Genomic DNA, 24559 nt, shown 5'->3' with positions numbered 1-24559 from the left:
TCTATAGATCACAACTTCACAGTGTTATCTTACCTATCTTATGAAGCAAATAAACTGTCTTCAATCTTAGAGTCTAATTTTATTGGCAGTAATTAAGGGGAACACTGGAAGAATATACTTTCCATTGCCTTGAGGACACCTCAAGATTCCATCTGAATATATAACTAGTTTTTCTCTTTTTTTTTTTTTCCCTGAAGTAAGGAAGGGTAAAGAAATTAATTTACAATAATTAATATAAAACCTAATTTTCCATTGACGTAGGCATATTCAAATAATCTGAGGCCAATGAAACCGTAATGTGGTTGTTGTGATGCGGTTTTTTTAGTAGATATCTTACCGAGATAATCAGAGTAAAAGTTCAAACATCCAGAATCTCTAACAATGGCACTAAAACCTCATGATATATCATAAAAAATGCTAAAATTGCACCATTTTGAGTTATTAAAGTGACAGCATTTGTGTTGTACAGATAACTTAAATTCAGTCTTAGTCTGTGTTCCATAATTTGTTTTCCATACAAATACTCCTTTTTCCACTCTTATTTGATTTTGACAAGTTTTGGGATACCTTTGCATCTTTTCTTATGTCAATTATGTGGGGATAATAAGACTATTTATTTTTATGCACAGATTGGTAAGGGAAATAAGTCATCAGGGTATATTTATTTCTTGCCATACACATAATAGCACATTGTCACTAAAGGAACAAACGTGCTGATTTGCATTTGCTACGCAATGCTTGTGTGTCATTCAAAGTAAAAGTAAAATGAAACAACATCTTGCCTGTAATATTTTTTATCTTAACTTATATCACACATTTTTTTTCTTTAAAAGTAGAAAATTGTACTGTGACACTCACCTACAGAAAAGCAGTTAGCATTTCCTCCTGTTTTCGTCTACTTATTTATTGTTGTTATTTGCATGAGAACTAGATCTTTATATGGAAGATACTGCTGATGCTGCATCTTTCTATAACATCTAGAGATCACCTAGTCCAACCCCCCTGCAGAAGCAGGTTCACCTAGATCAGGTCGTATAGGAACGTGTCCAGGCGGGTCTTGAAGATCCCCAAGGAAGGAGACTCCACACCCTCCCTGGGCAGCCTGTGCCACTGCTCTGTCACTCTCACAGTAAAATAGTTTTTTTTAATATTTAAATGGAACTTTTTGTGTTCCAGTTTCATCCCATTACCCCTTGTCCTGTTGGTAGATATAATAGAAAAAACAGATGCCCCAACATTCTGACACCCACCATACCATTCTACAATTCGATGATCTTCTCAACCTGACCAAATTTCACCTCTGGAATAGGATGTAGAAGGAAAGCAGCAAGGTGAATGTTAGCTTTAAGCCAGCTTTCTGTTTTATCCCTTCTGGGACAATCAGGAAAGTGGTCAGTTGAGTGCAGAAGTCTGAAAGTCTTTAGCGAGTCCCTGTTTAAATCCCTGAAGTTGCAAACCTATTTTCAGTAAGAATGCAAGATTAGAGTTCTCAGTAGCCTTGGCTCAGAGGGTAGGGAAGATGATGCACAATAGAAAGTGTCCTGCCCTGGTAGCTGCATCCAGAGGTTAAGAGAATCAGAAGTGCTGAACCTGTGTTAGGAATTACACATCATAGGAAATCTCAGGGAGATCTGCTACACACATCACAGAAAAGTCCTCATAGGCATATGCCACCAAACCCTCATGGCCTAAGGTAATGGTTTATACCTGTGTACTGTGGCTGTAAAAGTGGCTGATGATACTTGAGATCACAAAAGTGCTCACAGAGCAAAATGTTTAAGTTAGGTAGCTGCTGTCTCAAGGCTTCCTACATAGTCAACAGAGAGGCTCTTTCAAAGGTTTTCAGTTTCCACACTAGAAGATTTCTCCCACTCCTCTGAAGAAGTCCACCTGCTGCCATGAAGACCACACTCTTAATTTAAGTATGTATCTCTGAACTGTGTGATTTCTCCAACAGCTTCAGCCACTCTGGAAGTGAATTTTTTCTGTTACAACTCACACTCAAAGCCAGATGGATAAGTGGGATTGCTTCCTGATACTATAGCAGCCAGGAGGATGAAATTTATTTTGGAAAGGATGTTCTTTTAGCTTTATGTGTTTTACTGAAGATTTGGTTAGCTTTCATTTGGAATAAATAGCATGGGATTTTTTTTCTGGATGCTTAGATACTGCATCCTGTCAGATGGAGTGTAATTGGATCTCCTCAGCATCCTGCAAGCTGTGATATTCTCTCACTCAAATCTCATACTTTCAAAGGCTTATGAAACTGCTCCCTGACTTTGGAAAAAACTAATTCCTCATATTCCCTGATACATAAACTTCAGAAGTGAAGATGTTATTGGTTTGTTTTTTTTTTAAAAAAAGAAAAAAGTTTATATGACATGATATCTGTTTTTACTGTGTTTGCTGACCCTGAATGCATGATCCCTGAAGGACTGAGGCAAAAATTAAGTTTCAGCCCATCAAAGAAAACAATACTTTCTGTCTTCATGAAGTTTTGGGTAAAGCCCTAAGAATGTCTAATCCTGTGTTATTACTTGCATTTTCCTATTCTCCTTTCTGATTTCTCCTTTCTGTAAGATCTCTGCAGACAGTGATCTATGGTAACTTCTACTCTTGCATTCGCTACTGACATTACTGGACCTTAAAAAATGTAAGGTAGTCACCAGAGAGGATGTAAAGACAGGTCAAAGTTTCATGCATTTAGGTTCACAATTTAAGTCTTAATTTTTTTAATATTTGGTGTTTTTCCCTTTAAACGTAGAAGGACAGTCTTATTTTCTAAGTCTCAAAAACCTAATTATATTCTGACAGATTCTCTGAAAGGAAAAAATCCCAAGAATCCAGAGGGGTCAAAGGAAAAAGGTAAGTGAAGATGTAAAGAAATTCAGAACTGAGTATCAGAGCAGCTATTCAATGCTAGCAACGGGTCTTCAGTGGGAATATAAGAGGATGGAAAATCAGCCAAGCTCATCCCAGCTTATGTTTATATTATTTTATCCATGATATTATTTTTAACAATATTTGTGCTGTACAGATACAGGTTCTCTAGTAACCACCTGGGCTTCTTTTAAATGTAGAGGTTTAAAACTGCATCCTGGCGGAAACACTGATATGTGTTTTACACCAGCTTTGGATACTAGTCTGTCAAAACCAAGTTGTCTAAATCCCATAGAAAGGATATTCTTACAGGGATTTAGTCTAAATCTGGACCATGTGGTTATAGCTCAAGCATGTGATTGACTAAGACTGAGATTGGCAGAGGTTACTGAGAGATCCATGTGTTTGAGGGTTGTTTGAGAGTGACTGATAGAAGTCAGGTTTTTTTTCCTAATTTGTTGTGAACACAGATGTATGCATCTCTAGTCTTTTCGACTTCACTAGATTGGCCTGCTAGCAGCACACAAGGATGTCACAGATTGTTTGAACATATCTATTTGGAGAAAACCCTATTTGTTGCAATGTGATGTCTATTGAACACTAATGCTAAGAAATAAAAGATTCATGGGCACTGATGACTTGCTAAAACAGATCAAAATTTTAAGGGAAACAGCAAAGGCTATGAAAACCGTGCATGGTTCCTGAGCTGTAAGAGCACATCTGAGGTCCAAACTGTGACAGTCTCATCTTTTTATATGTTGGAGATATCTAAATGGAGTCCAGAGTATTGCTGGCATAGCACAGAGTATTTTATAAACTTACAGAAAAGTATGTATATGTGGAAGGAATATATTATTCCTCTTGAAAATTTCGGGGAACGAAACAAGGGCATTACTTGGAGCTCAGGATTCTCCTCTTTGTTACTGATGTGAGTTCATGTGTCTCACCTGGGCAACAAAAGATCATAGTTTCCTTGATTTATGCTTATCCAACTTTTGGATTTTCTTCTGTTCTTGAATTCTACTTTGTCAAGGAGAAGAAAGAACTAGAGTATCACTTTTCTCATATCTTTAACACTTTGTTGTATACTGCAGAAAAATGAAAGATCCAATCATGTTTTTGGACTACTAATTGTGATATAGAATATATTAATGTATATTTGAAGGATAAGCATTGTTCTTACTTTCTACCCAATTGACCTGTGATTTTAAAAGGCTATATTTCCACTCAAAGTAAAATCCTGTTCACAGGAAATACCCAGCTGGTCTCTCTGATATTAAAGGAATAATGGAGTCCTGAATGAGTAACTGGTCCTTTTGTGACTCCTGAATAAAGAAAACTCCCACTTACACTTATCAGCAGCCACTAGCTTTCAAGACAAGTATTCCTAACATTTTAATTGTATTAATGAGGATTAATATTTTATTTGGGTTCAGCAAAAGAAAAATCCATTGATATCAACTGCTCTATAAAATTGCTTACTTCTTTGTAAGGTATTATTCTTAACTGTCTACTTGAGATACAGCTTAATAGTTTCCTCAAAATTTGAATAAATTAAATGACATATTGAGGGCTTATTATTTTGCATATCCAAGTCTAAAAGCAAGAATGAGTGACCTTGTTGTTTTGTCCTGTCTTTTATTTCCACACTGTTAAAGCTATTTAATTATCACATCTTTTTGGCTCTCTACATATTAAACTGTGACTTGCTTTCTTTGCAAGTGTCATCTTATTGCTTTAACCTGACTTGTGATAAATGTTAAATATTTCTTTCTAGAGACTGGTAAAAGAAAAGATATGAAACCTCCAGTAGCCTTAAAGGAAAATGGTAATGTCTTATCATTATGTGGTTGGGAAATAACTAACAGTCCTAATGAAAGGATCTGCTGAAATCTCAGTGCAGTTTTGATATATTTTGAATCTCAGACTTTTGGTGAAAAAAAACCCTAAACCCAGCTTCTTCTCACTTAATAGATCTGATATGTTGAAAAGAGCACTGTCTGACTTGATTCAGAAATAATATAATCATATCACTTATTGAAGTGTTCTTTAACTGCTGTCTGACCTGAACAGCCCATATTGAAGTGGGAAAGCTGGTCTATTCTAAGTGAATTAGTAACAGAGCTGTTGGTGAATTCACATGACAGGCCGAAATGGTAGGCTACACAGGAATGATTGTATGGTTTGAACAGCAGAAATTTTGCCAGCTGATTAAAGAGGGAATTATTTTTTGTTTGCTTTCAATTCTTGAGCCTTTTATTGAAGTAAATGGAAATTCTTAATTCTTAACATATCTCTTTTGCACATCTGGTTGATCTGGTACTATGCATGTTTGGGCATTGATGGACACAGTGTATACTTTTACTGCCAACTTTCTTCTTTCATTTTTTTGTGTTTTATATATTTTCCAGACCCTTCAAAAGGAAAAGAAATGAAGGCTTCAACTATGGCTAAGGAAAAAGGTAATAACCACAATTTGAGCTAACCCTTACCATAGGATCCAGTTGAGAAAAATAAATCTGTTACGAAAGTATTCCCAAATGAAATTCTTGCTTCATCACTTAGCCATCCATAAATATCCTTGAATGGCATATTTTGCTGATGGACATTCTTTTTATCTGGCTGATAAATGAGACAATGGGGATTCATAAGCACGCTGTAGAGATGGCAGTTTATAGACTCCAAAGTTATGATGACTTATTTGTTTATTCCTTAATTTTGTCTCATTCTTTCTACTTAAATTTGTCATTCCAGATTCCATTTTAATTTTCTTCTATTTTTTATTGTGTTTTGCATTCTCTTCTTCCACTGAAATATCAACACTAGATATGAAATAAAAATCAATTACAATTTATAGTAACTTTTAAATACTAGGAATTTTTAGTCAGTGACAAAACTATAATTAAAATTAACCAACTACTTTGAGGTTTATCTATTCCTGTAAAATCCTGTACCTGATGGTCATTCAAAAGTGATGTAAAGCAGCTTAGCAATAATGTCAGCCAGCTCCCTCAACACTTGTGGGTGTATCCTATTGGGACCCATGGATTTATGAGTGTCCAGCTTGCCTAACAGGTCTCCAACCCAATCCTCAAACCCCAAAGGAAGGTCTTCCATTCCCCAGACTATCTCTCTATCCTCCAGGGACTGTCTGTAGAGTCTGCAGCAAGAAGGTGTTCTGTAGCTCCAGCTTCTCTGTATAGTGCATCCTTCTCATCCGATAGCAGACTCACATTCTCCCTAAACTTCCTTTTGCTACGAATGTACTTGAAGAAGCCCTTCTTGTTTTCCTTTTCTTCCCTTGCCAGGTTTAACTCTAAAAGGGCTTTAGCCTTCCTGATTCCATCCCTACATGTTCTGTCAATATTCCTCTACTCTTCCCAAACAACAAGGCCATTTTTCCACCTTCTGTAGACTTCTTTCTTCTCCTTGAGTTGCTCCAGTAGCTCTTTGTTCATCCCTGCAGGCCTCTTACCACCTTTTTCCTGATTTTTTGCTTGTGCGGATGGATAAGAATATGTAATAACATGCTAGCTAATTACATTCATTTGAGCCATATTTTTTATGACAAAGTTATGAAGGAAAACATTTGCAAGTTTTTAAGTGCAGGTATTTCACATAATATATATAGGTAGTATACAGCAGAATATTAGAAACCAGCTATTTGCACAGTTGTATCATTCTGAAGGAAAGTGGAGGCTTAAGTGCTACAAAAAAACTAGGACTTAAATGGTCTGAAATTATTTGAAGTAGTCAAAGATGAACCTGGATGATCAGTCAAAGGTAAAAGACACTAGAAGAATAGGGATACATTATTGGACCATTTTTCAGTTTACTTTAGACAACAGGGAGTACTGAAGCACAGGGGGTTTTTTTTAATATGTTGATTATTGTTTAATAAAACTTAGCTTTTTTATCTTGAGCTTCAGGCAAGCAAGGCCAATGGTCTTCCTGCTAGATTCTTGCAGGAATTCTTGTGAAATATAGTTATATTAATGAAGAGTTAATATTTCTTATATCCTTAAATATTTAACTATTGAGCTTGTCATTAGTTTCTTATCTAATTTTTGTCTTCATCTCTCCTTAAATATTTCCAATTTGAAGACTGATTTATTTAAATTTTAGTTCTATTAAAAGTAAAATAGTATTTATTACAAAAGATCAACTATTATCAAGAAGTAATACATGCCTATAAGAGCTTTTTAGCTGTATTGCTAATGAATTAGCTTCAATGAAGTGTGAAATCTAGAAGTATACAAAATCAAGTATTTTTAAAAGACTTAATTAAGTCAGTTTAATCAGCCAGTGAAACAACTAGTGAGTAACAGTTATTTCAAGTTCCAAAACTGAGTTCTTTAAAGAAAGGCCATGTTTAATTAAATATTGTAGAATTTCACTGATTACACATGAAGTGGTTTACGCTCAGTATATTTGAGAGTGAAACTCAATACCAAGAAATTATTAACTCTAATATCTCTTTTTTTAAAAAATAAAATTAAGTCTTCGTCCCATAGTAGTTGATAGGACACATGCAAGATTTTCCTTATACTACAGCAGTAGAAAATATATTCTCAGTGAATTTTCATGTTGCACAGATTTTTTTTTTACATGGACTAATTTTTTAACTTATAAATTAAAACACTGTCAGAGACATAAAAGATTTTGGGTTTTGTCATAGTTTCCTACTTAGCAAGTCAGAGGAACCAAGATCTGAATGTTTAGTGCAAAGCATGCCGAGTTTAACTCCACTGCAGTACAAAGTCACATTAGAGACATCTGTGATTGTTCTGATGAAGAGCAATGGCTTAGATGAAGCCTGAACTACAACTGACTGGGTTTTATAGTAACAGTAGGATATTTGGATGATCAATGCTGTAATTTTGTGGGGACTAATAGCACTGACTCTGCAGAGTCTATCAGCTGTTCAAATGAGATGGAGAATCTGTCGTAACAAGGAAAGGCTGCAAGACCTGGGGCTGTTTAACACGAAGAAGACTGACGGAGAACCTTATAAATACTTATAAATACCGAAAGGGTGAGTACTAAGAGGATAGGGCAAGTCTTTTTTCTGTAGTGCCCAAGTGTTGGGACAAAGAGTAACAGGCAGAAGCTGGAACACGGGAAGTTCTACTTCAATATGAGGAATAACTTTATTACTGTGAGGGTGAGGGAGCCCTGGCACAGGCTGCCCAGAGAGGTTGTACAGTCTCCTTCTCTGGAGGTTTTCAAAAGGTACCTGGACACTTTGCTGTGTAACCTGCTCTAGGTGAACCTGCTGTAGTAGAGGATTGAACTAGATGACCTCTGGAGGTCCTTTCTATCCCCTAATATTCTGTGTTTCTGCAAAGTGATATGATCACTACTTGTTTCAGTTTTTCATGGCAGCTTGCATTTAGCCTTCTATGTCACCTATGGATGCACTTGATGCCTTGCACAGCTCACTGAGAGCAACTGATATCTCACAGCAATGAAAGCATTTCTCTTTGACTCTAGCTAGCTCTATAAGAAGTTTAAACATTTGGATTAGATGCTGTCAGATACATGATAAGGCCAACTGCCTTCTTTTTGAGTCTTATATGGTTTGGGTCTGTAATGTGGCAGTTCTGAGGAGGACTGCAGATCCTTCAAGGCCCCTAGAGCAAAACTGAACAGAAAAAATGCAACTTAAGTGGGAAAATCTCAGGTTTATATGTGTGTATAGTCATGCCATCTCTGGTTTCTACAATAGCATTCAGTCATTTTCTAGTCATCAAAGTTCATCACACAACTAATCTTACACAAGCTTACTTTGAAGGCAGCTCAGGGGCTGTAGGTTTTTTAAACTTGTTTCTATCTTTTCTGTTCCATGTGACAGACCTTCATAAACCATTTCTTAGCTGCTGGGGTTCACACAAATGCAGCACTTCCAAAAACAAACACAACTGACTCAGTGACTCTGAATATGTATGACAAGACATTGACATTTTGTCAGAAGAGTGTAACCACAATGCACAAAGTGGCTTTCAGCATCCATGTGGGATGCTGTGCTTCACTAAACCTCTCTTTCTTAACAATGTTAAGTGACATATCGCATAGATCAGGCAGACAGTTTGAGAAAAGATTGTGTAGGGAAAATTGTTCCAGAAATTTTGTGGCCATTGTGCCGTAAAGAAGTGCAAACCAGAGGTGACCTTTATGACACTGGTACTTTTTTTAGCCAACTGCAAGTACACAGGGAGCTTTTTCAGTGGACATTACAGTTTAAACCAGCCAACCAAAAATGCCTTTAGAAACAAAAGTGGTTTGATCAGCATTTGCCACTTAACGGAGATCTGTCAAATCCGGTGTAAACTGAATTAATAGAAGTTGTCACAGTGTAACCCTTTTGTTAAGGTAAATATATTTTTTAAATTTGAAAGTTGAAATCACACATGCTATATATAGAATTGCAACAGAAATTCCTGAATGGTAGAGAATCTAAAGATATATAAAGGTGTATAAAAAGGTATATAAAAATTGCAATATCGACCTGTTCAAATGGTCCATCCATTACAGAATATAACTGCTGGACACCATCAGTAAGTAGTACTTCAAAAAACCATAAGAGATTTAAAAGCCAGGCACTAAGATAATGACAGATATATAAATACTAAGACTGAGCTGTAGTAGGAAGTACAAAATTCCCATTGTGAGTCAGCATTTCTCTGTAAAAAATCGTTAAAAAGCATTAGAAAATAAGAGAAAAAGAACAGAAATAACAGGCATAATACGAATCAATACCATTTCATAAAAGAAAGTAGATAAAGTTTTAATTCAAAAGAAATTATGTCAATTAAAGATGAGGCATGATTTATGGCAAACTATGACTTGTAACAATATCTTTATGTTTTGATATTTGATTTTTATTTTTTAAGGAAAATATTCAAGCTGAATAAGTAACATCTGCATATATATGTAGAAATATACATTCAGTACTTAAAACTGAATCTGACAGAGAGATCAGATCCTTGAGTAGCTCTATCCCACTTCTTGGTGTTTTGAGCTATTTTCAAACAGAGATTTGTGCCTATCTTTGCAAGTATACTTGAATTAATCCTTATATGTTTTAGGTATAAAGTTTCAAGGAGTCAGACATGAATAGAAGAAGTCAGGCTTCTGCCAGTAATCAGTATTTCCCATTCCTTATTACTTAGGTCAGAGAAAGAAAAATTGTGATTTAGGGCTGTTAATATATTCTTCTTTGAACAAGTTGGTGGGTACAAATTCCTAATTCAAGAACTAGACCAAATCTTTCATCAGCAGGGTGCAAAAAAAAAGCTAGCTCAAGAATTTGTTCTTTCCTCAAATAATCAAGGTAAAAAAGAACACAGACAAGGGCATTTCTTATATCTGAGCATCACATTTTCTAGTGATCATCCTACTTTATTTCATGTCCCTCTCTGTCCAACTACAATATATAACTTATATTTGTTCTCAGCAGGTAATCTCACTTTTTATCAGTTGTTGAGCAAATTCCTTGGGTAATCTATCTATGTTTTTGCTGCATTTCAGATACAAATACATCTGAAAGAGTGATGTAAAGGATGATGTTTGTGTTGTTTTTCATCTATGCCTTGTCATTCTAAGTTTGAAAACAGGATTTGATCAGACCAATGCTATTGGCAACAGCAGTCAGGATGACATCTTTCTTGTCTCTTAAGATTTGTTGAGTGTATATGGTACCTTCTATCAGAAAAAAAGCTGTGGCCAAGATCAAAATTCAAACAGATATCACAAGAAGATATGAAAACACAATAGCAGAAATTAGCTAGCTATGAGTAAAACAGCAGGTATGGACAGACCTCGATGTGCTGTGTAAGCAGGTGAAAACTTGAAAAATGTTTAAAATCAGAATCTTTTTTTGCAACACATCATTGACAGGCATAATTTCAGTAATTTCAAGTTTAACCTTTGCCTTTTTGATTTGTTTTATCCAAACATACTAACAGTTTTAAATAAAAGGTCTTTTCATTTTAAAAACATTGAAGAGAAAATCAGTACTGATACACATAATGAAAACACTGGAGACTGTGCCTACTCCAGCCTTTTACTTCATGACCCTTGATTTGCATCCTGCCTCAGGGCACATTCTCCAAAGGAAGAGCAGAGCTCTAATTGTGCTTGTTTCCTTCCCAGGTTCAGTGCCACATCAGGCTCATTCATACTAGTAGTCTGCTGCTGAGCACACTTTTCTGGGAAGTGAGAGATGAATTTTAATTCCTGTCTTCTTTTGCCCAAAAATCTAGCATAAGGCAGAGGCTTACTACTGCCATTTCTAACTGTGTAGCCTGTGTAATGGGTAATGCATGGATTTCAAATGTACTTAGGTGTGAGTTTGGCTCACCTCCTTCAGGATTGCAGCAGTCATCTATAAATGTAGGTAACTCCTTTATTGGAATCCCAAGCTGAACTTCTGTAGACTTTTAGTCTGTCTCCAGAGTATGAATACTGGTCACACAGTAGAATTTTCTCTGGGGAACTCATTCCAGGTTATTTAAATTGAGTTTAAAGTAGCAGTTTCTTTCCAGTCTCTTTCCAATATTCCTTTCCACAAAACTCATCATGTAAGATTTCGAAGTGGGATTGCTGCATGTTGTTTTGCCCAGCCAGCAATGAAGCACCATGACAGTCTCTTGTTCAGTGCCCCTCACCCACCTCCACCCTCATTAGGATGGTGGAGGCCCCAGTGAGATGGGTGGAAAAAGATAACCAAAGATGTTGAGAATTGAGACAAGGGCAGGGAGGGCTCGCTGCCAATTACGGTTCCAGGCAAAATAGACTCCAGTACTTGACTTAGAGAGGAAAGTAGTAAAGTTTATTCTACTACCTACAAGAAAAAGAACAAAAAGAGAGCAAGATGATGAGAAAAATACAACCAGTACTTTAAGATCTCCCTCCCCCATCTCTCCTTTCTTCCTGGGCTCAGCTCACTGCTCCTGATATCTCTACCTACTCCTCCCTCAATGGCTCAGGGGGCAGGGAATGGGGGATGTGGGCAGTCTCTCACAGATGTGCTCTGCCATTTCTCTTTTCTCAGAGGAGGACAACTCCTTGCATTCTTCCTCTGCTCTCATACAGGGGGGGGGTCTCTCCCATGGGACACAGTCCTTAACAAACCTCTCTGGTGTGAGTTCTTCTCAGCAGCTGCAGCTTCTGCTGCTACAGGGTCTCTCACACAGCCTTTTCTAGGCATAGTCTTAATGAACTTCTTTGGCATGGATTCTTCCCGACAGCTACAGCCTCTGTGAATATGAGGTCACTCACACAGGACACAGCCTCCTAAGGGCATAGTCACTGCCCCTGACACAGGGTCTTTAATGAAGTGCAAACAAAACTCAGCTTCACCAGTCTTCTCCATAGGATGCAGGGGAATCTCTGTTCCAGCATACCTCCTCATCTCTTCCCCCACTGACTTTGAGGTCTGGATGGTCTCTTTTCTCTCTTCCAACTCCTTGCACCACCACTAGCCAGAAAAGAAGGAAGGACAGAGCAAGAAAAAACAGGAAGAACCCTCCTCTTCCAGCTTACTCTTCTTAAAAAGTGATCATGGAGGCAACCAATTGGCTCAGCCCCAGAAGTGAGTCTGGCTCTGAGTTGGGGAGAGTTTTGAGAAACTTCTTATAGGAGCCATCTTTACAATCATTTCCCCAGTACCAGAAATGGCTCTATGTCAAACCATACAGTGTCTAATCAGGTGCTGTAATTCTCCATGTTAGGCAGAGGCTTAGAAAACTAAACATGACTTCTGGTGTCTTTTTACTTCTTATTTTATGCATTTGTTCGCCACTACAAGTTTTAATACCAAAAAAAAATCCACATACTTCTCTTAAATAGATGATGTTTCATATCTTTCCTCTAGACTCCCCTTTTCCTTCATGTCTTCCAGTCTATCCTCCTTAATCATTGTTGATTTTGAAATAACTCTGTGCATCTATGTCAGATTATTTGTGTCTGGAAAGGAACAACAACTTTTTGACTTAAGTGTGAGAATCCAGAAAGCTGGAATTTGCTTTCATCATTAGCAGAGCTGCGTGACTGTGAGCAAATACTTCAACTTTCTGATCATCAGTTTCCTCAGCTGGCAAAGCAATCTGTTCTAATATTGCATAACATATGTATGGTTTGAGATATGTACACAAAAGACATACGTATGCCTGATTTATTTTTACGGATATTACATATTATTAATTATGGTTGTGAAAATATAGTATTTTTATTTCCATTTCAGCTGCCTTGAAAAAGGAGGGGGACAAGAAAGGTAAATCAATTATTTTCCCTTGACTGAAGTGTCTTTCAGGCTGTGACCGCTGTGAGAAATGTTTCATTCAGTGATACAATTGCGATGACATAAACCACCTCATGTGCTACCATCAGCCAGTTTTATCTACTCCTGCTGAGATAACACGGTTATCATTTCCAGTATTGTTAGCTCCTTTTTACCACAGGCCAACACAGCCTAGTATCAGACACTTCATCTTTCTGATTGGGAGGAAAATGAAAGGCTTTTGTTACCATGTTAAGACTTGTCAAAGAGAACAAAACTTGCAGTGCACCATGCATGATGACCTGACTGTTCTTTACAGAAGGTGCTTTCCTAGAGACATTTAATTTCCTCTTTTGAGATACGTATGTGGCATGAATATAAGCTTTGCTGAAGTTATTCTTTGGCATTTTAACAGATTAAAAAAAATTTTTGTGCTGAATCAGAACCTAAAACATTGCTTTAAATGTTTAAAAACAATTATACTGTATTTATCAGAGACTTAATAGCTATTTATAGTGTTATCTTTCAGTATAAGATTTGCTGAATTGGAATATTTTTTCTAATTTGTTGATGTTGTTTCAAGTGAAATATTATTTGGTTTATAAGCCCTTAAAGTGGGAACATTTCCAGAATGTTTCCATAAATTTCAAAGGATTATTTAAGATTTTTACTGATTAAGCTAGAAAAAAATAGCTCTATTTCTGAACTTTACTGATAAGAGGCTAGTTTTTGAGTGAAGGGAGTTTCTTTTGTCATTTCAAAAAGGTTTGTAAATTCTGTGATTCACATACTTGAACAAGGGAGCCAACTTTTGTTGTCAATACATAAAGACATTTTCAATCCTGTTAATTTATTTTTTCTGTTACCTCTATACAGAGTCATTAACTAAAATGGAAAAAATCCTATAGTCTCAACTTTTAAACAGCTCATGAGTGAAATTTTGGCTGTGTCGATGTTAGTGACAAAATTCCTATTCGCCCCACTGGATCCAAAATTTCACCTCACGTGTCTAACAGAATAATAAAATTCATTTTGGTTATCAAAATCAACCATACTATATCAAGCAGGATATTTTGTCCAGAGACTAATTTGCAACAACTGAGGCATGAAAGGTAACACACAAAGCAGGGAGAATCAGAAAACTGGCAGCTACACTTACAGCCATTGGTTTTCAGACATCAAAATGTCTGCTGTGTTCTCAGCCTTGAATTTATCACACGGACTGTTGCATCCATAATGGAAAGAAAGGAGTGAGGTAATTAGAAAGAAAGGAGTGAGGTAATTGCTAAGGATGTTGTCTCTGTCAGACTTGTCAAAGTTTATGGGTCCATTCATTTACAGAAGAACAGCAAAGGAATTTGTTTTAAATGCCCACTGCTTGCCCTTTGGTAATTTTTCACAGGTTAGAATTTTTTTTTTCTTCATAACCATAATCTTCCCCAACAAAACTGATTTTAAAAAGCATTTTAATGAACATTGCTTGAAGTTAGATCAGTTTTTTATACATATATATATATTCTGTCCAAAAAAGAAAGGAATCTCTTCTGATTTCTTCATTTATTGAAAGGATTTTATCAACAAGTATAGGTAGTATATCTTCAAGCAGCTAGGTCAGAGTAAGGTGTACCTCAGCTTGCTGATTACCACCAAGCAATGAAGGTGCAAGCTGAAAATCAGCTTTGGTCATTCTTCTGATATTTTGATATCCTAATTTTATTTATTTTTAGACTAAACCTCCCTCAGATTTTCTGAGATCATAATGAACATTGTCAGCAAGGAAGGTTCTGATTCTAGTGGAAAACATACTAGTCCAATGAAACTTTTCCATAATTAAGGAAAATTGATTCAGTAATATTCCTGTCTTCAGTAAATATACATTAACTGGACAATAGCATAGAAGTAATGAGGCCTTTTTCAAAAAATGAACAAGCCACGCTTTAACTTTCTCATCTAGTTTTACTCTCTCTGCAGGCCCCACATGGAAAATGTTGCATGTTACTACTTAACTACTAATATGATCAGATTTTTTTTTTTTCTGCTCATTCTGTTGTCATAAAAAATTGCTCCAGGCTGCATGTGTATTCCTCTGACTGGCAATAAAAAGGGGCAATGTTTGCTGATTTTGCTTAAGGATACATTATTTTTGCCCAGCTGCAAAAATAATGGAAGAAGCTAGGCAGTGCTTTCAATTGACTGGCTCATTATCTAAAATATATTGTGGTGGCAGCATACACGGTTCAAATACCACTTTACTATTTCTCATGCGAATCATGCAACACATAGGCACTGCACTGTGTACAAAGCTTTCTCCAATTATTCTGTCTTGTTCAAATACACACCCTTCATCTAGAAAAAGAAGAATAATAAGGAATACAGGGTGACAGGCGATCATAGAAAGACATGATGGAATGACACTTTCTATTGGCAGTACATTCTGTGCATAGCATAAACATGAAGGAGATTTCAAACAGACAGAAAAGAACAAAAGATAAAGAGAGCTTATGTATTTCAACGATTAATCCAAATATGAGTAATAATAACAGGAACTTTAAGGTATAATTTATGGACAAATTTTACATATTAACTGTTTCTATTTGAAAGGTTATCTCTCTAAGAGTTTGTGACGGAAGTCCTAGAAAATGGTCAGCTTCAGTTTCTAGCGTCTTGTTATGTCTTCTTTCCACATGTGTGGGATAGAGGAGCTGTCACAGAAATGTGTAAAAAGTTGTCAGTTCCTAAAGGGCAAGAGGTAGCAACTCTTTGCATGAGGAAGACCCTTCCTAAAATCCCCAAGAGACAGTCTGGTTTCCAGAACACACTTTTTATTTAACTCTTGCACATAATTCAAAACACTGCAAGCAGAGAATCAAAAGAATTGCAGTTATTGGTGATGCAACAAAAAGCCTACCAGCTTCAAAGCACCTCCAGAAAATAGTAGAGCTGTAACACCAAAATAGCACAGCATTTTTTTGGTTTCAAGTGCCCTTTTTAAAGGAAATAATTTTTTTTAAACCTAGTTCAGCATAAGATGGAATTTATCATTTCAGTTCATAGCTCCCATATCTTATTGATTTCTCACTAAACAGAGCATGGACTGAGATGGGGATGTCAAGCAAGCAGCTTTAACAAGCTTAGACTTTTTCTCTCTAGGTCAGTCTCAGAAAAGCCTCTCTTAAGATCTGTTACTTCTGTGATTCTAGTGAACCCAAACAGGATTTAACCATCATATTTTGCCTGTGAGTTACACATCCATTTGCATAACTATAAGAAGAATCATCTCACTGTTTAAAGTGAATCACAAACCTGAGTTTGCCAGGAAGTCGGTTTCTACAAGCTCCCTAAAGCTAATGAACAACAGAGAGTGAGCTCTGTCTTGCTTCTAAGAGCAAGCTACCGTGCATAACTAATTCAGAGTAGTTTTTCTGGAAGTCTCATCTCCTATATAAACTGCCTACAGTTAGATGTTTTGAATACTTGTAAGCTAGTGAGATGTAGAAGCTAGTTACCTGTCCATAACATGACTCCCATTATGATTATTGCTCTGGCATCTTGCTCTTAGATTCATTTAATATTTTTTTAGAAAAACAAAAAACACATAATCTGCCACGTTTCATCAATAATTGACAGGATAGTCAATTTCTTTAAATTACTCCTTGTATCCTATCTATTGCTTGGAAACTGCTGCTCTGCCTGAAGATCGTGGTCTAAACTGGCCAAAGCACAGCAGTGTCCTTTTTCAACATATCTGAAAATCATGTTGCTTTCAAAACAATCACAAGCTACTATGCCCTTCAAACTAACCACAGTTAGTTTGAAGGGTGGTTAGTTTGACCACAGTTGAAGACAGGTATCTCTCTCAAGAGGCAACAGTCATTGAATTAGCCACAAGATGGAGCCCAAAGGGTTTTTGAGACGATAGTTAATGTTGCCTTCTGGAATCAGATTAGGAAATAAATAACGGTGTTTTACCAAAGAACTCTTTACAGAAGTCTTAAGAACTCTGACTTCCCAGGCTGAAGCAACAAAACCCCAGCACTTTCAAAGAATATTGATGAATGGAGAATTTGAATGATATATGCAAAATCCTTTGGAAAATGTACATCAGTTAGTTGAAATTTGCTTGACTTCTGTTTACCTTGTCTCAATTATCTTGAGAGATGTAAATAATTTATGTCCATTTTGCAGTGTTATGTGAGACCTAATGTAACCTTTGTTAAGTGATGGCCAAATCTTGATCTCATCTACTTTCTGTCGTATTTTAGGTAGGATAAGATGTGACCAGAAAACAACCTCCAAAGTACCCACTCAATATAAGCAGAAAGTAGCCAGGGGAATAAGTGCAGTGGGCTCAAGACTTCTCATTGAATTTATAAATTCAAATAATTAAAATTCTTATGACCCTCAGATTAGTTTAATAATTAAGAAACTTTAACTCATACAAATTTAAATGTCTAAAGTTAGTGACCTACGTTTAAGCTATTCACCCTAGTCTCACTTTCACAGAGAGAAATTAGCATCTGTAGAAGAGTGTTTCATCTGACATATATCTGTCAGAATGCAAGGAATTCCACCCCAGAGATACCTCTATTTCTGACCTGACTATAACAAGAAAAGTAGTTTAGGTTTAGTAACAAAAGTAGAAAACAAACTGCAAGGAAGATCACGATGGGTTGTTGTTAATAATTTTAATAACTGTCACCAAACCATTTTAACTACTTTTCTCTTAAGAATCTGACATTGAAAGTAATTTATAAATCTTAACAACTGACTGAATATTCACTCTCTTTGTTCTTAGATGGAGGGGCTAATACAAATATTTAATCTAGTATTCTTAACATTAAACTGCAAACTCCATATTTGTCTGCCTAGCATCTCATTTTCACTGTATTTATAGATAAGACATGTGAAACTATTGATGCTAACTTGCATAAATTTAAAAAAAAAAAAACCTACAATTTTGTTCTCCACAGGATTTAATCTAAATCTTGTCATTGGTTACACCTCTCAAGTAAAACTGAGATTACACTTTTTGTATGTAACTCATAACAACAAACCTGCAAAATAATCCATATTGATAGATCTGACATAGCACTTCGATTGCAGTTATGGTTGCAACTTGTGTTAATCATTCTTATCTACCTTAAAGTATAATAGTAATTTATTCAGCCCCTGCTACCAACAAATGTAGTCAGTTAAACCAGTATTTTAATGATTATGAAACAGCTGTGATTTCTGAAGAAAGAGTGATCTGTGTAATTGATGGTCTGTGTTGTTACTGTAAGTTAGGTGCGATACATGTAGATTGGTTTTGTGTCAGCAACACTCTCACCTATCAATCAGCATAATATGCTTAAACACCTGGATATCCATATAACACGTGGTTAATTGGCTAAAAATTTCACCTTAGGATAAACTGTTCCTTTATTACTCTGTGCAAAGATATCTGCAAATGAATGCTCAGAGGTATTCTATTCAGATGCAATTCCAGAATTAACAGTTCTTCTAATGATAATCTAAATTTTCTTTATTTATCTATGCAGACATAATTTTCAGAAATGTGCTCTTACAAATTTATAATTAAAACAAAACCAGTGATCAGCAGTATTTCTTGAGGAATGAAGATGGCTCAGGATGTTCTGTCTCTAAAAGCTAGTCATTAGCCCTCTGCTCTAATCACCACATTAATTTGGGTAGCACACTGGGAAAACTCCATCTTCTCAGAAGCTAATTATTTTTTATTGCTCTCTACTCTGAATATCAACTAATGTCTCCTCCAAAATTCTTCTATTCTAGATTTTGATGATATCATTATTATTATTATTTTCTTAATGACAATTTAAAAAAATAATTATTTAATAATGTATTTAAATATATTTTTCAAAGATGACTATACTGTTATGAATCCAGCCATAGTTAAGAAGGAGCTCAACAGAGAAGTTCACAAAGTTTTTGCATGGAATCTGGACCCAGGGCGTTAGTTTGGTACCTTTCACAAATAACAGACATTATGAAATAGACTGAAGATTCATATATCAATGAATATTTACATTAAGAGATAATCTTTTTGGCTCCAATTTATATAGCATGGTGAACAACACTATTTTTGTGTGAACTAAAGTAAATATTTAAAAAAGAAAAGTCAACACATATCTCAATCTGCCCAATTTCACCCAGTTACCCTCTATGAGTCAACAGTTTGTGTTGCAATAAAGCATGGCCTGAGCTTGGCTATGTTTTGCTTTAGCTATATGCAAATGTAAAACTGATATTACTAAAAGAGAAAGATTGTTAAGCATATTGTGCTTTATCTGTATGTTCCCATCCCATAATTTCAGGGAAGAGCACATGAACACGTCAGACGCTGAGGATGATATTGAGAGGAAGCTCTTCAGGTCTTTCGCCACACGTGCCTAAAGATGAAATGCATTAATGCAGCACATGTACCTCATCTACATTAGACTGAAATTTTATTATTTCCAGCCCCGTCGATGGAAGATTTGTCCTCCTGGGATTTTAAGACTTATAGTATTTTAAAGACATTAGCTTTCAGTGCTATAATGCAAGATTGCTGTTTCAACAAGACTTACATTTCCCAGTGCATTTCTATTGTTTAAATGACAAACTGGGAAACAGAGAAAGATTGGGATCATTACTGATGCTCCCCATAGGCATGCATCTTTCAGATTTGAGTTGAAGCAATTCCTCTCATTAAAAAACATTTTAAAATGTTGGAAATGTCTGTACTTCTTTGCTACTTCTACTATATTTACCTCATGCTAGAGTTTCTCTCTTTTCTCCTCTTTATGAACTACATTTCGTTTTCCTGGTCAAATAAAGTAGTCTTGAATTGCCATTTAAAAATACATCTTAAAAACCTAGTTATTCTAAACAACAACAGCAAAATCCCCCAAAACCAAGAGTCAGCTTATTCTTCACTATGAAGCCCTGAGGTATGCAGCAAACCAAACAGCAAGGACAGAAACACGCTGTGTGAAAGCAGATACCTTGGAGTAGGCTGCTCTAATGACAGAAATCAGGCAGAAAGAACTGGAAGACTAGTCTGACAGCTCTTTTGGTGGAGAGCAGCCATGGAAAGATCAGTCTATGGCAAGTTAATACCCTACAGGATCTAATATCCGTGACTATTTGTTAATTATAATGGCAAACCATGGCATTTTAGGAGATTTTCCCTTAACCATTTGCCCTGTTACCATCATATGTCACAAGAGTCCTGCTGAAAGAATGGTCCAACAAAATCCGTGTTGCTGCACAGAGCCAAAAAACCACGCCCCACTCACAGTTTCATCTTCCCTGCAAATCTTCCAAGACAGCCTTAAACAAATCCCTTAGTACTTCATGACTCATTACTGTAGGATGATACTTCCTTAATGCCTAGAGATTTGGACAAATATCCCAGAAAATGCTAGGTTAAAAAAAAAAACACACATTAAAAAAAACAGAAATGTAAAATGAATGCTGAAGGGAATGAAGAGAACTTGTAAGGACAAGGTTTGCACAGCACACGCTTTAATATAATCGTATACCAACATCCTCTGTTTATATCATCACCACACTCTTGCTTTCTTTACTTTGACTCATCTATAGGGTAACTATAGGAAATTTTCTAATGTACAGAAGGAAACAGGCTGAGCACAGGCCATTCTCTTTGTAGGAAACTTGCTGCAGCTAATCTGTTTTGTTAGGAGTCATATATGCACATTAGACCATTTTTGGTTTTTTTGCACAGTCAGATCAGCCAGCCAGCAGGACTTGAGTAGGACACATACAGATGTGAGGGGTCAGTTCTATTGATCTAGAAAACACGTGGAAACCTTTGACTTCTCCTTTGAATGACAGAGTACAGACAATAACTTCACAAAGGCAGGGAGCTATTCTTGAACAGAGTGATAAATTCCAATAATCCTTTTTTTTTTCTCTCTGAACTTATCATAATTTGAGACATTCTGAACTGGCTTAATGTAAGGAATATGATTTATTCTGGTTGACTTTTTGATAACATAAAGACTCCACAGTCTGAAAAACCTTACACTGACTAAAACAAAATTGTTTCATTAAAACTTAAATGAAAAACATGATGATTAGACAGCATGTCTAATCTTAAATTCTTGCAGGCTACAGTATTCTCACTGAATTTCGAAGGAGGACTGTCTATTAGTTTATCTAAAGGCCAAATTTTTAGTTTGTCTAGGTTTCACTTTCAGGGAGAATGGATGTAGTCAACTTGGACAAGGAAATCAAAGATTAAATCTTTTGTTATGATGTATAAACTGTAAGGCACAAATCTTGAGAATTCCATTAAAAGACTGTTGATCTAGATTCCTCTTTTGGCCTATAATGTTGTTACAGATTAATGTCACAGGTGTGTTCCTCTAATGCCCAGTCCAAATAGAATCTGTGCTCTCTTTAATGAGAGATAGACCAGGCTCTTGCTTAGCCTAATGTAAAGTAACTTTGTAATTTATTGTACACATGTAACTATCCAATTATAGATAATTTTCTCAGCTAGAGCAGGTATTACTATTTTGTTATTCTTCACTAAAACAAATAGTTCTGGCATTGCTTTCTTTTCCTACAAGACATATTCTTTTCTTACAGAGCATGCATACTTGTATTTGTTATCTGAACAGCAAATGAGTGTTATCCAGATGGAAAATAGACATGTTATAATCAGAAAGTGTGTTCAGCTTTTAGCCTCACCAATATATGGTTCAATAACCCAGAGGATTTCTTTTTTGAACCCATACCAGAAGCTAATTTACAAAAATATGCCGTATATAATTAATAGTCTTCTGGCATTCAGAATAACAGGCAAGAGTAAAAGAAAATTTGAAGTTAATGTGAAAAACAGACAGATAACTACAAATCCTGGTTACCGAATTTAATTTAGAGTGACATAAAAGAAATTGCAAAAATGTTTCTGCTGAGGGTAGAACCAGATAATTTCATTGATCCAGTTCAAACCTTACGTAGCTTCAAGGATTTCATCAAAGATCCATCTGTTTGCACTAATCCAAATCTGACTGTTTTCCTCCCCTAATATAGTTTATGTGTTAAACAAATGAAAGTAAAGTATTAATTTAAGATTGAATCATCTACTATTGCAAACAACAAGCCACTATATGCCCAATGGGTAAATTGTTATTTAATTAATGTTGATTAATGTTAGAATAGCTGTTTGAAGTAAGACCAAGAGTTCATCTAACCCAACATCCTCTCTTTACCAATAGACTAACCAGCAAAGTCCTGGGAGTGCAGGAATAAAACAACCATACAGAGATTGCCTTGTGACCTCCTGCCATCTCTGTCCTGAGAGAGAAATCGTATCTTCATGCTAAATTTTTGTCTAATTTGTCCAGTCACTTTTGAAAATCATTAAAATGTTTAATATTTTCACATTTTGCAGCATGGAGTTTCACAGCTTATCTAGGCATTATATAAAAAATATTATTTAAACACAAAATTTGAATAGAAGTGCCCTATATTCAGTACAAGATACTATATGAAATGAGTCAGAATAGAAAAACACAGCCTTTCTTTTCTCACCTTTTAGCTTAAATATCATATAATATACCATAAAATACTCTGGAAAGTTTGACTAGGTTATTGACTTTTAGCTTTTCTCATTTTCACTGAGTAGACTGAAAATCAGGATATCTGTGTTACAGACAATTGTGATACTGTAAAAATGAAACTAAGGGTCTTGGGATTTCATTTTTTAGCTTTCTACTTACTGTATAAGTCATTTGAGCTAGATCTTTGATGAGACTGTGACACATAAGAAGAGTAGAATTAACAGTGAATGAAGTAAAATCATAGTTAAGCAGATTTGGCAAAACATAAAAGTTTATGGCCATCTCTTTTTTTTTTTTTCTTTTCCAACAAAATATAAATATGTTTGAGAATAGTCAACATATCCTTTAAAAACTTTCAATTGACACAGAATATGCAGTTGAAATATCTATGAGTGATACAGTGGAAAAAAAAGACTGAATTTTTAGGAAAAGCTCTGGTAGCAACAATCTCAGTTATCAAGCTCTGGCTGTATATTGACACTACATAATTTTGACTAATTAATACTTCCAAACATAATATGGACAAGAGAAACACAGATATGTTCCCTAACTTGAGGACCCAGACCTGGGATGGGTTCCTATTGCTTTAAACATTCTCTGTGACTCATTCACCAGTCGAAAAAGGAACATAACTGTACTGGCTTCACTAGAAAGTTACAGTGTAATCATTTTGGTTTGCTTTTAATGTTTCAAAACAAGCTGCAGATCTGAATTAATGATACTATAACAAAAACTTTTTCATAAAGATCATTAAGCATAGTCAATAAAGAGTCTTTAAATTAATGGTCATATGTGGCCTAACTCTGATCATTGTCGGTGTTCACTGGAAGTGTTATGTGGCACAATGTTATTCTCTGTTAGGTAAGTCATTATATCAACATCTGAAGTTCAGATTTTTTTTTCAATATTTGACATTAATTTCCTTTTGCAAATTGAAACTTATAGCTAGATGAGCACATCTTTGTATGTCTTTTTACACAATATAAAATTAATTTCCTCTTCAAATTTCAGACATATTATAGTAGAATTATAGTAGAATTTACCTAAGCTTATGATGTTCAAGGAGCTATTTTTTTCACATTTTAGGGTACTTAGGCAAAACAATTGAGCTTAAATTTACAAGAAGGTTTTCTTACGCATATAAAATAAAAAATATATCTTTATTATAAGATCCCTCTTGTTTCTAATTTCTGATTCCTCACTTAGGAGAAAGTATAAGACTTAATTTGTACTTATAATCTCTACTACTCCTAAAAAATATTCTTTTTTTTTTTTTTTCATGCTCTGGGCACCATCTGCAGTTGCTGTCTCTTTAAACACACAGCAACAAATGGACTTAAATAGAGGCTGGACCCAAAAATGAGAGTAGTTTCATACAGCAGGGATAATAAGCAAAACAAAAGCCCACTTTCACAACAGTTACTTTTTGCCCCAAGTGGAAGATCAGGAGCTCAGTGAATCACAGTCCAGGAGCTCACACCAGCAGAATTATTGCTGGTGTTGCTGGGCCTGCAAAGGAAGTTCACCCCTTGCACTGCTGCATGTCTCTGTGGGATTACACTCTTTCACACCCAGCAAATTACCATAAGCAGGTGGCAGAGTTTTCATTGTCTTAAAAACAACATCTCCTCTGCAAAGTCAAAAAGAAAAATCCGTTTGGTGAGGTATATCTTGGCATGTTACTTCCCTCTGTAGAACCAATAATGATATTGAGTACAGGTCCCTGAGCTCTCACTTTACTTAAGAAGCATTCACTGAAGGACCATGGAAAGTATAAGCTTAGTTTTCAGATTTCTCTCATGTT

General features: G+C 35.7%; 1 protein-coding gene across 1 annotated transcript in view; it reads left to right on the top strand.

Annotated features, from left to right (window-relative positions):
* Window positions 1–24559, top strand: part of TRDN (triadin) — a 231466-nt gene that overhangs the window by 176563 nt on the left and 30344 nt on the right. Inside the window, 4 exon segments of the mRNA XM_061989612.1 lie at window positions 2815–2865; window positions 4658–4708; window positions 5292–5342; window positions 13127–13156. Coding sequence (XP_061845596.1) covers window positions 2815–2865; window positions 4658–4708; window positions 5292–5342; window positions 13127–13156 — 183 coding nt within the window.

This window comes from Colius striatus, chromosome 2, assembly GCF_028858725.1.
Source record: "Colius striatus isolate bColStr4 chromosome 2, bColStr4.1.hap1, whole genome shotgun sequence".
Lineage (NCBI taxonomy): Eukaryota > Metazoa > Chordata > Aves > Coliiformes > Coliidae > Colius > Colius striatus.
Note: the sequence above shows the minus strand (reverse complement) of the source record. Positions and strands in the feature narration are given on the sequence as shown.